A 15,667-nucleotide genomic window follows, 5' to 3' on the forward strand; every position below is an offset into this window, starting at 1 on the left:
TGCTTCTAAGATGTGTTACATGGGGAAGGATGCTGTAAATTCTTCATAATTGTAAAGTGAAATATATGAACATACAAAGCTTTTGCTTTAGTACCCCTAAGCAATGTTTTAGTTCAAATTACCCAGCTGTATAAATGATCAAATAAAAATAGTTTAGTGTTCACTCCTAATATGGGAACAGCTTTATTGAATGTGTCAGCTAAATACAGGATACACATATTTACACGTCTTTGTTTTATGCTTAATCATAAACAGATGCATGAAATATTTTGGAAACTTGAATATACACTTTCTATTATAACAAACATAAATGTAAACACTTCAGTAGTTTCTAGTAAGAGGCAACCCTGGAACATGTTTTTGATCACTCTTAGTGCTTTTCATGCAACATTCTAATTAAAATAATCCAAGGACACATCTAATCAGGGAGGTTAATTAATCAATAGGAGTTTACAGTCATACTGTGAAGGCAGTGATTTAGATTTGATTTTTCACTTCTAATTTAACTTATCAGTTTAATCCCCCACATCCGCAGCGGAATGAAAAGCAAACAATTGAAAAAGACGAGGAAGAAATATCCATGCAGTGTAAACATTTCTGACAGTGCGGACTCTGTTTCACATTTTAAGAGCAACTTAGGGGTTTTTAGTTTAATATCTTTTTAGAATGTTTTCAGACCCTTGATTGTTCTCTCGTTTGAAAATTTCAGTGACATTTGTATTTTTACATGTTTTACATCATTTACTCACCTGAAGGAGGGGAGAATGAGGAGAGAAGAGGGGACTGAACTAAAGTTGGCAGATGCAAGTCAACAGGAGAGAGAATGAAAGCACAAGGCCATGCTAAGACTACATGGGCAGTGTTGTAAGGGCAGCACCATGTCGCTTCTCCTTGCTGTTGAAGAACAGCTTCTGTAACTCAACTGAAGGTCAATCGGGGACATTATGAGAGTCAGATTGTCCGGTAAAGAATCATAGCATTTTATCAGACTTTGGGGGAAGTAGAAAGAGCTCTCTCAGGTTAGATGGCCTTTGGGATGACACATAATCCAGTTTGGTGTATCAAAATGAATGCCATATATTTAGCAAATGTCAAGGTTTTGTCTCACATAACTGTTGCCCTGCAGTTTGATGTGATGGCAATTCTAATAATTTATTAATAATAAAATTTCTCGGAAGTTAACAATTTATGTTCCCGAGGGTGATACAGTATGCATGGTTCATAAGTGCTTCATTGTTTTATACTTAATGTAAAATGACCCAGTTTTTGGACCTACATTTCACAGCTGAGATACTGACTTGCTACTATTTAATTTGCTAACACCGCTTTAACACACCAATCCAATCCCCTTCAACATACCATAGGAGCTTACATTCAGGTTTGTTGAGTGTGCTGAACGCTTTTCTTTTTTTTTGCTTTGTAGTTACTTCTCTTCCATTCTTATAGGGATATCAAAACAATTTTTATGTATGGCTCATTAAGACTAAAAATCCTCCTTTCTACTGTTGTGGTCAGCTGTATCCCACACGTGGCCATACAGGATTAGTGTGGAATTCGTTTTATTTTTGATTACTTTTTAGCTCATTTTTTCTTATGGCATTTTTCCTTTTGCGTTTCCTGCTCCTTGCAATGTCCTCATTCCCTTTATCCTTTTCTGAAACCCTCTTTGCTACAAACTGATATAATATATTAGCCAAGTGTCAATATAGAAATATGACTAATAGAACCCTATAATGCACACTGTAGTAAAATATCTACAACTTTTGATGAAACCTTTAAAAGGTTTTTTTTTTCTTCAAGAGTCTCAAACAATATTCTGAGGGATAAACAGGTAAAGAAAAGCCTTTCAAGAACAGCAATAAACAATATTTGTACTTTGAGGCCAAAGACATGCTGGTTTTTTTTAAAAAACTAAATTTAAGTAATGCATGCCTTACATGTAAAACCCCCACTGCGGCAACTTAGTAATGAAAAAATTGAATTAAATGCTTCAGTAAAGTAGTTTTGTCTTGAGGTAAAGCAAAAACACCCTGTCACTTTCAGAACTAGGCTGTCCTTGGTAAAAAATATTATGAATTCTGAATTAATTGTCATGGGGACAAGACCAGATAGGCCAAGCTGTGTCGAATCATACTGCAGTATCCAACCTTTCCTCTTTCATTAGCTCAACTGATTAACTAATTAGTCAAATAATAAGAAAATAGTTGAGTTAAGACAATTAAATTTGCTTGTCTACACCTTGAAAACTGTCAAATGTAGCTGATCTTAGTGCAATCATTCATAGTCATTTCATTGGTGATGTAATTTAGTAGTTGGTTTATGAACCCCACCCTGTGCACTCACCTGTACAGAATAAAAAATATGAGTACATTTTAGAAAACTGTATTTGTGTTTAGAAGATTGAAAAGAGGTGAGACCTGATGTAAACTGACCACTTTCTCAAGCCAGATTATCACCCCAGTTGTTGCGTTCTATTTCTAAACAGCCTGAAGTGCAGAAAGGACACAATGAATGAATAAATGCCAGAAAAAATACAACTCAATATGTAATAGTGTGTATCAACAAGAGGTGTGGGCTGTTGGCTCTTTTCAAAACTGTCCTCTCACAGTTTATGTGTGTGCAGATTAGAGTCCTCATTGCAGCTCTCCATGATGGCCATAGTCATAGGCGTAGTTGGCTGTGGTAATGCTGTGCAACTGATGTAAACTACAGAGCTGTTGTTCAGGACCATTGACATCCTCCTGTAGACCAACAGAAACAAGGTCTTTCAGGTTCATCCCCGCCATGGCCATAGGGTTACAAGATATGAGCCTCTGTGCCCTATTCTCCACAAGCAGCCGCCAGTTCTAACCCTTCTGTTTAATTATGAAGGGATGAGATATTGTTGAAATGAGTATGGAGGGCTGGGGGAGATTGCTAAGGGACAGTACTATCATTCAGCTATTAATCAAATGCTCTCATTGTATACCTTGTCATGGACGGCTTAAATGTCACGCAGGGTTAGGCCTGTCAGGTCATTGACTTTGAATTAATTTTGGCACAGAGTCCTCACACAATTTCATTACTTTGTAATAAAACCATTACGTGCAAAACACTTTTTACAAGTAACTCGGGTGTGCATCATTATTTATTGCACATTCTTAGAAGCGCTATAAAAAATATCAGTATTTGTTTGTATGTGGGTTTTTTTGCTGATGATTTTGCTGTTACTCTGTTAGAATTTTCTTATTTATAGCATAATTTTCATTCATTCATTTATTTATTTATTTATTTATTTATTTATTTACTTATTTATTTCAAGTGTTCTTTCTGCTGCTGTTCTTCTGAGAGTTGCCACACAAAATGTCATTGTATTGCATACAATGACAATAAAGTTTCTTATCTTATCTTATCTTATCTTATCTTATCGTATGTCAATGTCAGCTAGTGTAGCTTTGTAGAAAATTAATAATTAAGGCTGGGATACCATTATTAGCATAATGTTGTCATGGCAGCAGCTTTCCAGTTTAATTACTAAACTGCACCAAAAAAACCTAGATATTTTTATTATGATACGCCAGTCTTGCATAATGCATGTTTTACTTTTACAAGATTGCCTTGGCTGTATAACTGTGTGTGACACTTCCAGTTTTAAAGGATACTTCAAAGAATTCAAGCAGTCGCATAAACATTCCAAACTGTGCGTGTTTAGTAAGAAATATTTCTTTTCTTTTAGGTTTAACTGAAATTGTTTCACTGGTTTGTGAATAAGAAGACTCCAGAGCATTTTCTTTAACAGGGTTCTATTTAAAGGCGGCACAGTGGTGCAGCAGGTAGCAGTAATGCCTCATGGTTCCTGAGGCTGTGGTTTCAGATGTGGGTTTCAGTCCAGCTGTTTGTGTGGAGTTTGCATGTTCTCCCAATGTGTGTAAGAATAACTTGAATTGGTGACTCTAAATTGCTCTTTGTGTATAGAGTGAGTGAGCGAATGAGTGTGTGTGTTTATCCGACAGCGGACTGGCATCGTGTCCAGGTTTTCCTGCACGTCACACCCTATGCTTCTTCGATAGGCTCTGGACCACCACAACTGGAGCTGGACAAGCAGTTAGTGGTAATGAATGAGTGGCAGGTTTATATGAACACCAAAATTCACACCATTGAAAATAAGTCCCCAACTTTATGTTGGCATCTCTTTACACAAACAAGCAATGATGAAGATGCATGTCATACAATTAAAAAGGACAGATGGCCTGAGATGGGAAGATTTAATCTGGCAGCATTTTCCTTAAACAGCGTTCCACATTTTGTTCAAAAGGCTCTGGCCTCTCTTATAGTCCTCAGAGGACAAAACGCCTCTCTGAATTACCAGCCAAACCGGTACCTCTCACGCACGCCTCATTACTGCAGGATCCAGTGTAAGAGATGCTCTGTGTTGGATAACATTAATTAGAGCAATTACTCCTGGCATGCAGGCAAATGGGAACCTTCAGAAATGCTCTCAGCATACCAATGTCAACTATAGTGGGATTGCTTTCAACTTCATGTGCAAATCTAATGGACGAATGTGCATCAGATCCCTGAATTCAAATTCAAGATTCAAATGAGGCATCTAATAATAGTTTATAAGAATTTATTTATATATATATATATAGCAGACTATGCAAAGACACCCTTGAAACAGTCCAGCGTGTAGTAGCAGGGTGCACACTGAGAGGCATAACCAAGTGGCCGGGAGGGTGTACAGCAACATCTGTGCAGAATACGGACTGGAAGCCCCCAAGTCAAACTGGGAGACACCACTAGGTGGTTGAAAACAGCTGAGCTAAGGTCCTGTGGTGCTTCATGTTCCAGACTGACAAGCAGTTGCTGGCCAGCCAGCCAGACATAGTGGTGGAGAAGGACAAGGAGGAGAAGAGGGTAATTGTGATAGACGTGGCAATTCCAAGTGACAGCAATATCAGAAAGAAGGAGCTCGAGAAGATCGAGAAGTACCAAAGGCTGAAGGAACAATTGCAACGGATGTGGAAGGTGAAGTCCAGAGTGGTCCCAACGGTAATAGGAGCACTCGAGGCTGTGACCCCCAGATTGGGAGAGTGGCAGATTCCGGCAGATTCCGGAAACAACATCTGAAGTCTCTGTCCAGAAGAGTGCAGTCCTACAAAGAGTTAAGATACTGCAAGACCTCTGGTAGAGGAAGACACAAACACAACACCCCATGTGGGGGTGAGAGGGATATATATATATATGCATGCCATATCTGTGTTTCATTTAACACTGTAGGCTGACCAGGGTACTTGTACCTTATAAAGTGTAATCTGCTATGGTATGTTGAAGGGGATTGGACTGGTGTGTTAAAGAGGTGTTAGCAAATTGAATAGTAGCAAGTCAGTATCTTGTCTGTGAAATGTAGGTCCAAAAACTGGGTCATTTTACATTAAGTATAAAACAATGAAGCACTTATGAACCATGCATACCGTATCACCCTTGGGAACACACACGCTGTCTGAAACTGCTGCTTGAAACTGCAAACCCGCTGCGCCACTGCACCCCTGCACCCCCTGCCCCTCGGGAAGACAAATTGTTATTTTCTGAGAAATTTTATCAGTAATAACAAATAATTAGAATTGCCGTCACATCGAACTGCAGGGCAACAGTTGTGTGAGACAAAACCTTGACATTTGCTAAATATATGGTATTCATTTTGATACACCAAAGTGGACTATGTGTGTTTCTAACGATTTCAGATTCATAGAGATGAATGTTTGTTTCTGTTTTGCTAAATAAAATTTAAAAAAAATTATTTACAACTCTGACCATTCAAAAAAATCCAGATCAATCAAATCCAGTTAATATGTTGCCTTTAAATTTTAAATAGACACATATATATATAATTTTAATTTTTAGCATTTAGCAGTTTTTTATTTAGCTTTTTTAATAAAAAGGTTTGAAAAAAACATTTTTGAATGTAAAGAAAAGAAAAAACAAAGTCATGCCTCACGTAACAGGGTCATGTTACAATGGTACAATGAAGAATTTCCATAACTGCTTATGAAGCTATTTACCCTTCTACAAGAGTTTGCAAATTCAGTACAAAAGCATTTATGCCCATTTCACGGTCATCCTGCTTCCATAAAAATGCTTTGTGCAATCTTGAAAAAAATGTATATTCATTCATTCCCATATTGGTGGTTTAAACAGCACAACTCCACTTCAGAGCATTAATTCAACACAACACAGTGTATTACATATTATATTATTTACTCTCTTTTACAATGGGAATAATAAGATAGTGAACACATTCGAAATGGGTAAAAATGGCAAAATGCCAAACTGTGGTTAATTTTCCATTTTTTTAAAAGAACCTCAGGCATCATCAGGCAAAGTCATATAGATTTTAATAACATTATTTGTAAAAATACTGACCTCTGTTTTTTGAAGGGAACCAGTGCAGTACATTTATACTATATAATTAAAGGGTATCAATTGTGGTAAATACAGAGCAAGTTTACATTGATTGACAGCATCTATTTAGAAGTTTCCTGAATTAGACATGACCTTGTAGAGCAACATGCAATATAAGGCATTTGCCTTTTCTGTTCTAAAAGATCGATAAGGCTGATTTATGCAAACTTCCTTTGCAAGGAGATATTCTTTGTCGTTACTATTATTATTGTCATCACTGTTTTTATAGTTTTCTTCATATACAGTATAATTTAATGTACTTTGCATAAAAATTGAATATATTTATATATTTTGTCAATGCTGATTTATTATTTTTATTATTTTTTTTTTTACTGCAGAGTGGAGGTGCAGATGAAGAAGTGAGTGACAGTAAGTACCAGTACGGATAAAGTACTTTGTTCAAAATACACTGTCTGTGTTTAAATACAATGCAAAGACACAAACTGTGGGACAGAATTTGTAAATCTTGCTACTGATGAATTGGGTGTTTTTGTTTATCTTATTATTATTTTATGACGTTTCTTGTTCTAACTTTATTGCAGGCTTTGTAATGTCATTGTGCTGGGATATATGTGCATTTTTAAGTAGCACCCATTTCAAGATCACTCTTGTTCAGACACTGCAAAAGTGTAATTTGAAAAAATATGACTGAATGCAGTATTTTTCAGTTTAAAATTTATAATCAGTATCCAGATTATTCCTGTCTTTATACATGTTTAAATTATACAGTTAAATGGGTTTATTTTTTGTTTTCTTTCACAAGGGAAAGAAGTAGAACATTTTCAAACATACCTGAATTGTTCTTTATAATAATTTCAGTAGTATTTTTAGAATCACCTTTTGGTTTCTTTGGAAGATGAGCTACACTTTTGATCCACATAATGACTCAGTTTAATGATGGGTATAATATAACCCTAGTGAAACACACCTAACACCAGTGCTGGGCAACACTAAATACTGCACTGCAAACAGGCATACTTTTTAATATTGTTACAGTTACCTGATGCTTTCTCACCAAAGCTGCTTAGTGTTAGTCTACCTAGGATTGTTTACCCATTTATATACATGGGTCATGTCAGAGCAAGTTTAGGCTCAGTACCTTGCTCAAGCATACAACAACCAGAAAGGGGATTGAACCTACAACATATGGGTCCAAAGGCAGTAGCACTAACCACTACACTACCAGCTGTCTCATTTATTGCTCTGTCTGAAAACAGGCAGTTTGTTTTAAAGTATATGCTGATATTGATCAAAGACCTTATTTGGTTTATTTACACACTAAAAGAAATGTACACTATTTTGACTGCAGATGAAATATTAAGGTTTTACACTATACATCCATCATTTGCCAGACACGGTTCAATTTATTCTTTGAGCTCACCCCGTTTGGTCAGTTCTCGTTGTGAGGGTATCCAGTTGGCATTGCTGAATTCTTATTAGCCAATTCCTATTAGGATTATTCTATCACTTCCTACCCAAGCAGTTAGAAATGCGGCACATGGGGCAAGGTGAATTTGGCGAGTGACCGGTACAAGGTGGACTGAAAACCTGAAAACAAACAAATTCCAGACAAACAGCTTTTTGTTTGTAAACTTTTACGAGAACCAGTCACCTCGAATTGCTTGAAAAGACTAAAATGATGCAGCAGCATTGCTGCTCTCAGAATTCATAAAGTATTTTTTAAAGCAAAAGTTTCTGGCTGTTGGCAAATAATAAATTTCTCTGTTTGTCCTGCCTATAAATGTCTATAACTTCCACCCACACTTCCGGTACGTCTGTTTGACTAACTGCTTTCTCTACGTCCTTCGTTCAGTGGGTTTTATAGTGTCTGTAACACCTCACTTACCTACTGTGGTATTAATCAAAGTGGCCCAGTTTTGTCTGTGAGATAAGTTACCTGTGAAATTTCGGCAACATCACACTAGTTGTTCCTATGCTTTGGGGGAATAATAAATTAATTACTTTTTTTTTTTTTTTTTTTTTTTTTTTCCAGTTACAAGTTCTCTAAAAGAGAACTTTTGCAGAGACTGGTTTTATGGCCAAAAAAAAAAAAAAAAAACCTGGGTATTTCACCGCTAGTTTTCTCAAAGTGACTTAAAATTATTCACCCATTGGGTTAATTTTACTGGAGTAATTTTAGGGTAAGTACCTTGCTCAAGGGTACTGCAGCTGGAGGTTGGATTCGGACCTACAAGCTTGGGGTCAAAAGGCAACAGGGCAAACCACTACTCTGCCATCTGTCCCAGGGTTATGTTGCTTGGTGCTGTGTATGCGTCCTTTTTTTTTTGACTGACTCTGATTCAGATGTTTTCATCATGTCTTTTAAAAAGATGATTAATTTAGCTTTGAGTGCTTAATCTGTGAATGTGCACAGAGGTTCAATCAGGCTTCGTTACCGGCGCAAATTAAACAATGGTAAGAGGCAAAGCTGAGCTAAGAAGCCCCCGTGGTTCATTTAGACGATAATTGGGTGGGAATTAGATATGGCAAAGCTGACAGCGACACTCTTTTGAACAAGCTGCAAATGACTGGGGTAGATCAAAATGAGGAAGAACCTTCTTGGGAATTGAGGAGCTACAAGAAGTTTAGTGAGGAAATTTTAAGGGAAAGGAACAAATGTTTTATTTCTAGGGGCTCCCTGCATGAACCTCCGACTATATGTCAATACATCGGAGCAGGTAAATGTTTGCTTTAATTACGCTATAACGAGAATTTCTCAGTGCAACTCTTAACAGAAAGTAATGTGTTTTTCTGAACTGTTGTTTTGCAGTGAAAGTTCTACATTACATTTACATGTATTCATTTACAGTTACTTTTGTTTATTTAGCAGACGCTTTTTTCCAAAGCGACGCACATCTCATAGAAAATACAACGTGTTCATTACATTAGGAGAAAGAGAGGCATAGTTGCAGATGTTTGATTCTTAAGTGCAGTTAGTGTTTTTCCACTTCATGAATCAATGAGTAGCTGCATAAAACTTTATCCAAGTATCCATGATTCTAAAGCACCTTCCTAGTAATTTTTTTTTTTTTTTTTTAAAGATACATATAAACATTTACGTTGCAATACAGGAATAGGGGTGTAAAGGTTTATCTGGGCTTGATCTTAAAGTTATGGTTCATAAACATTTATACCTTACATGAACTTATGAGATCATGGGAGACGTGAGTCTGGAAGAGGTGATTTTTAAGACCCCTTTTAAATGTGGACAGAGATTCAGCAGTTCTGAGTGAGAGCGAGAGGTCGTTCCACCACAACGAGCCAGAACCAAGAACCTCCACGATTTACCTTTTGTGCGTGAGACCACCAAGCGGGCAGATGTGGAAGAGCGTAGCAGTCTGATTGTGGTGTAGCGGTTGATCAAGTCTTGTAAATATCTGAGAGCAGTTCTATTGATGATACATTTGTAGGCAATAACCAGGGTTTTAAATCTGATCCGGGAAGCTATAGGAAGCCAGTGCAGAAAAATGAGTAGAGGAGATACATGGAAACGCTACGGCAAGTCAAACACAACTCGGGCTTCGGCATTCTGTGTCACCTGTAGAGGTTTGATGGCAGTAGCAGGAAGGCCAGACAGATTAGAGTTGCACATCTGTCTCACGAGGGCTAGGATCTCTGTAGAACTCCACAGACCTCCTATAAAATGAATTTCTAACAGAAACTGAACAAAACACATAAAAAGATTAAAAACACAGCATCGTCAATGTTTGAAAAATGCAAGTAACTTTCAGCAGATAATTGTTATTCACAACCTAAGAAAAATTTAAAGAAAAGTATAGTTCAGCTGAAAACTTTGAGTAATGATGTTAAGCATTTAAACTTGAGTCAATCTTTTTAATGCAATTTTTAAACAATTAATGTTTCAGGGCCTTGTTATCAGTAATTGCGGGTGGGTTATTTAAGTTTAATACACTGTGAGCAGAAAAAGATATTTGAATGATAAATTAACTTGATATGAATTAACAGTTTTCTGGCTCTGTGTTTTACAACCGATATACTAGTTCATTAGTGTGATATCAGTACAGAGCTCTTTTTTTTCAATGCAATAAAGTCCTCATGCAGATTTTGGTTAAAATGGTCTCTGGCCAACCACAAAGGGGTGTTTTTTTATTGGTGACCAAGGTTATAGTTTAATCAGCAATAGGTAGAACGATGTCTTGTTAAGACAGAAATCTATACAAATATTTCAGTGTGTTTGCAGAGTTAAAAGCAATGTTACATTTTGTATAGTTCCTTCAATAGATGTTTCTGTTTCTCCTTCTCAGCAGAACACTCTTTCAGAAAACCTAGACTTAATGGTGCAGGTTATAAAGTCCTAAACATGTGCGTCCCTGAGATTTTTATTTAATCGTTGATTTAAGTTTAAAAATGCTTTGAAAATATGAAGCCCATAGTGCATGTTCAAGCTAATTCAACACTTTGTTGAGTTCAAATGAAAAGGATTGCACTTGATGGGAACATTGGCAAATATTAAAGTGATATCCTGGATTTTGAAGGTTTGAGTCCCTGTATCCTGCAGGCATTCTTTTGGGTTTCATTTAATATTCTAAAGCGGTTGTCTCCGTAAAACATTGATGGGCCTTTTCAAAGGAAAAGTTATTCTGATTCTGATAAGTTCAAACTGGAATTTACATAATTGTGGCAACCTAAAAATCATCAGTTGAATTGGTACCTTGTGATATCAATAATCCTACTTGCACAATTAAATTAAATACATTTTCGTATTTCTGACAGTGTTTGGTTCACTTCATGGCTTTATGTATATTTGTAATTTTTAAACAGACTTCATTTAAATAATTTCCAGAGGTGTTTTGAAATAAAAAAAAACTAATTTTAGTTCAGAAATGCTGTATTAATTACTTACAAAGTATGGGAGCATTAAATTTGCATTTTAAAGTTTGCAGTCTTCATCAAATCTTCTGAAAACGCTTTTGATCTACATTCCTTTATGAGCTTATTTCAAGTGCATCACAATGTACTGAGTTTGAAACAAAATCAAGGGTTTACATGTTGAACAGTGCTGCTCTTTTGATAATATTAATGGTTTTATTCGTGCAAAAAAAAAAAAAAAAAAACAGCCTTGACAACATCATCTCTGTATGAGATGAACTAAATGACTAAGTGCATTCAGTCTATATGTCATGCTTCTCTTCTGGCCAGAGCTGAAGAATAACATTGAACCTGGAATCTCATCTACTGAGCTTCTCGGCAGCACTTTGTCACTCCGTAAAGGACACAATGTATTTGCATACCTCTGGGGGAAAAAGAAATATTAATCAGATGCTGTCAAGTCAGGTTATATGACTCAGTAAACACATTCTCGTCAGAATGGTTGCGTATGCTCTCCGCAGTGGAGAAGCGTGACGCTGTGCAGTGGGTTGTACCTACGTACTTTTCCGATTGCTTCTTCTGGATGTGTGCGTTTCTGGGAACTCGTCCCCACAAAATTCTGTCGTCTAGGGATATCTTCAAGGGACTAGCGAACTTTTTCCGTGCGGCACTGCTTCCGTTGTACACAAAGAGCGTGGGTGAAGAATCTCATTTTAAAAATAATTGCCTTCCAGCATGTGTACAAAACCGTGTTGGATGTGACCTCCGGTAATTTGGTCACGTGTGGGTTCCATCCATCCTCCGTCAACAACCCCTCGTCCCGAGCGGGGTCGCGGCGAACCGGAGTCTTACCCAACGACACAGGGCGTGAGGCTGGATGGGGGAGGGGACGCACCCAGGATGGGATGCCAGTCCATAACAAGGCATCCCAAGCAGGGCTTTTTTCCCAGACCCACCACACAGCGGGGCCCAGCTGAACCTGCCGCACCACCACTCCCCCTACATGTGAGTTGAAATGCGTAAATAAATAGAAAAGATTACTTGACCAAGAAGCCAGTTTTCTGCTATATCTCTGGACTGCGATTGGTGTAACTGCTGATTCTATTGGTTATTAGTAGTTGTCCCCATCCATCGATGATTTATTTAAATTGGCTCTGTGGTGCCCATGTCTGCCCTTATGTTTTCCATCCGCTTGTCCCACGTGCCGCCCGCACTCTTAAAGGGAATAATTTGTCCAATTAATACTTTGGTTCTTGGTATTGTGGAAGAACATTTTATTAGTTCTGTTCTGAAAATCTTTCATTAGTTTTGTTTCTATATCTATATCTATATCTACATCTATATCTATATCTATATCTATATCTATATCCAGGTTTGTCACAATGTTTATATACTGTTCTAGCTCTTGCTAGTATTTATTCCATACAGTTTTGATGATGACACCTTAAATGCCTTATGATGGTGATAGATTAAGTTTTAAAATCGTTTTACAATAAGCTTTCAGTGTCAGGTGACAATAAGTTAAATACATGAGAACCAAATTACAGAGCTTTTAATATTGTATTTATATTTTGTACATCCTTTTTTTCCTGGCAAGCAATTACTGGTATCCTCATTTTGGCAGCTTGGACACAATGGGCTGCCAAGATTCCAGCTTGGAAGGTATACTTTTAGAATTCAGCATGCAATTTGAGCATCTCTGAGGTGCTTTAAGCCAGTCGTCTGTTTTTTGTATTTCTGACATGTGGTAACACAAAAGCACTGAGAGGCTTTAGGCGAACGCCCTCCCAATGCCATAGATGTACAGTTGTGATCACCTCCAAATAACTTCTTTTTTTTACTCCAGAGATATTGTCAGTCCATACTGCTTGTTTATTTTACACAAAAAAAAGTACGCCTTTTGTAACAAATCTTATCTTAATGCAACTAATTACTGCAAACATTCACTGTTAATTATTGGAAAAATTCTTAGAATCTCAGACACTGTCAGATTGTAAAATCTGAATTATTAATTAAAAAGAACACTGAAATTTTGCAGGTGATGCGATGCTTCCTGAATGAAATTCGCCATTGGCATTATACATAAATTTCACTAATCATGTGTGAAGGCAGCTTTGAAAAGGTTCTAAAATTTAGCAGTCGGATGACAAGGTGATGTTGAGTGAAGGGGAACTTGAGGTAGCAAGAAATTTCTAGTGGCTGGAAATAACTCTGCATGTGTCAGTCTGAATATTTGCATATATCAATTAATCAATCTAAAGTGGGTCCATTAGCTTAGGCAAAACACACACCTGAACACCCTATGCGAGGGTAGTGGGATACTATACTCCTGAGTGTATTGATTCTGATTTAGTCACAGGTTCAAGTACAACATGGCTCTTGTTGCTTTTGTTGGAAATACTGTCAATGGCTTTTTATTAAAATATATGTAAGTACCTTTATAAATGTAAATCATAAATAATTTAAGGACCCCCTTGAATTCTGCACAAAATTATTATTGTAAATGGAATGCAACCCTGAATCGCATCACACCTGAAACAGGCATAATAAAAGGTTGAATCGTGACCAATGCAAGTTTTAGGACTTGACGACTTAGTAAATCTAAATTAGTAAGGTTGTTTCTTCTTATGTTTTTGATGATAAATATAAAGAACGGTAACAGTAACATCATTAGGAGTAATAATCATCATAACGTTCTTGAAGTGTGCGTTTGTTTTTTTATTAATAAAAAAAAGCTGATTTGCATTTAGGGGGGTGCGGTGACACAGTGGGTTGACCTGGGTCCTGCTCTCTGGTGGGTCTGGGGTTCGAGTTCCACTTGGGGTGCCTTGTGACAGACTGGTGTCCCATCCTGGGTGTGTCCCCTCTCCCTCCAGCCTTCTGCCCTGTGTTGCCAGGTTAGGCTCCAGCTCCCTGCAACCCCATATGGGACAAGCAGTTCAGACAGTGTGTGTGTGTGTGTGTGTGTGTGTGTGTGTGTGATTTGCATTTATTTATTTTGCTGATCCTTCTCCAAAGCATCTTTAACTGTTAAGGTATCTACGATTAATTCCGCAGCTGGGTAATTTACTGGAATAATTTAGGGTAAGTACCTTGGGGTTGATAACAGCAGTCATGACAGAGTACCTGCTTTTCTCTCTAGATTGACATGCCGCTTAATTTACCAACCATGGAGCTGATTTACTCCTGAATCAAATGTATGATGTTAATGTTTTAATAAGCTCTTTTGTTTCAGCATGCATTTCACAACTACAAGAACTACTTAAATGCCCCTTTTGGAATAAGTTAGATGTATTAACACAGGAGTCCCCTTGTAGACACTGGAAACTGGACCCCTGTAAATATTACATTTATGCATTTAGCAGACTCTTTTCTGCAGTGCGACGTACATCTCAGAAAACATTGTCTCATGCGATCATCTTAATTGCACAAGTAGCTACGTATAGTTTTTTGAGCAAATACCATAGTACATGTTTACTGACCACATGACAGGTCAAGTCAGAAGTGAGTTCAAAACAGATGTTTTGAGACCCTCCTTGAATTCAAAGGGACTCAGCAGTTCTGAGTGAGACGGGAAGGTCACTCCACCACACCGGAGCCAGAACCAAAAACCTTTGCGCTTTTGGTTTTGGACCTCTTGGGTGAGGGACCACCAAGCAGCCTGAGGTGGACGTGGAGCAGTGTAGGTAGAGTGTAGCAAGCGATCAGGTGTTGTAGGTACTGGACATCATGAAAAGTATGTTATCTGACAACAAAGTCAGAGTCAAAGTCAAGTCAAAGTGGCTTTATTGTCATTTCAGCCATATACAGCTGGTACAGTATATAGTGAAACAAAACAACACTCCTCCACCCCCATGGTGCTACATAGAAACAACTCAGAGCTACCAACACAATAAATATGTTTATTTATATATTACATTAGTTTATTTAGCTAATGTTTTTCTCCAAAGCAACTTCCAATAGATACTATGTAGTGCTAACAGTCCACACCCCTTATTCAGCAAGGTGACTTACACTGTTGGATACACTACCTACACCGGGTCACTCATCCTTACATCAGTGGAACACACTCTCTCTGTCACTCACACACTACAGGGGAACCTGAAAAGCATGGTTTTGGTGGGAGGAAACCAGAGCACCCAGATGAAACCCACACAGACATGGGGAGAACATGCAAACTCCACACAGACTGAGCGGGGATTGAACCCATGTCCTCTCGCACCACCCAGGCACTGGGAGACAGCAGTGCTGCTTGCTGTGTCACCGTTCCACCCGCTGCATATATAAACATAATATAAACTTAACATAAATATATATGCTGTAAATGTAAACCTACTAGTTAGGTTTTAGCAGCAATTTAAAAAAGAAGAGTGGAAAAATATTGCCAAGGGAGTGG

At 37.6% G+C, this 15,667-nt stretch overlaps 1 protein-coding gene across 1 annotated transcript in view; it reads left to right on the forward strand.

Moving 5' to 3' along the window:
• LOC108934170 (follistatin-related protein 4-like) overlaps nt 1-15,667 on the forward strand; it is a 129,439-nt gene that overhangs the window by 15,256 nt on the left and 98,516 nt on the right. The window contains exon 3 of the mRNA XM_018751700.2: nt 6,780-6,810. Coding sequence (XP_018607216.2) covers nt 6,780-6,810 — 31 coding nt within the window. The remainder of the gene's footprint in view (nt 1-6,779; nt 6,811-15,667) is intronic.

Source organism: Scleropages formosus, chromosome 4 (assembly GCF_900964775.1).
Source record: "Scleropages formosus chromosome 4, fSclFor1.1, whole genome shotgun sequence".
In the NCBI taxonomy this organism is placed as follows: domain Eukaryota; kingdom Metazoa; phylum Chordata; class Actinopteri; order Osteoglossiformes; family Osteoglossidae; genus Scleropages; species Scleropages formosus.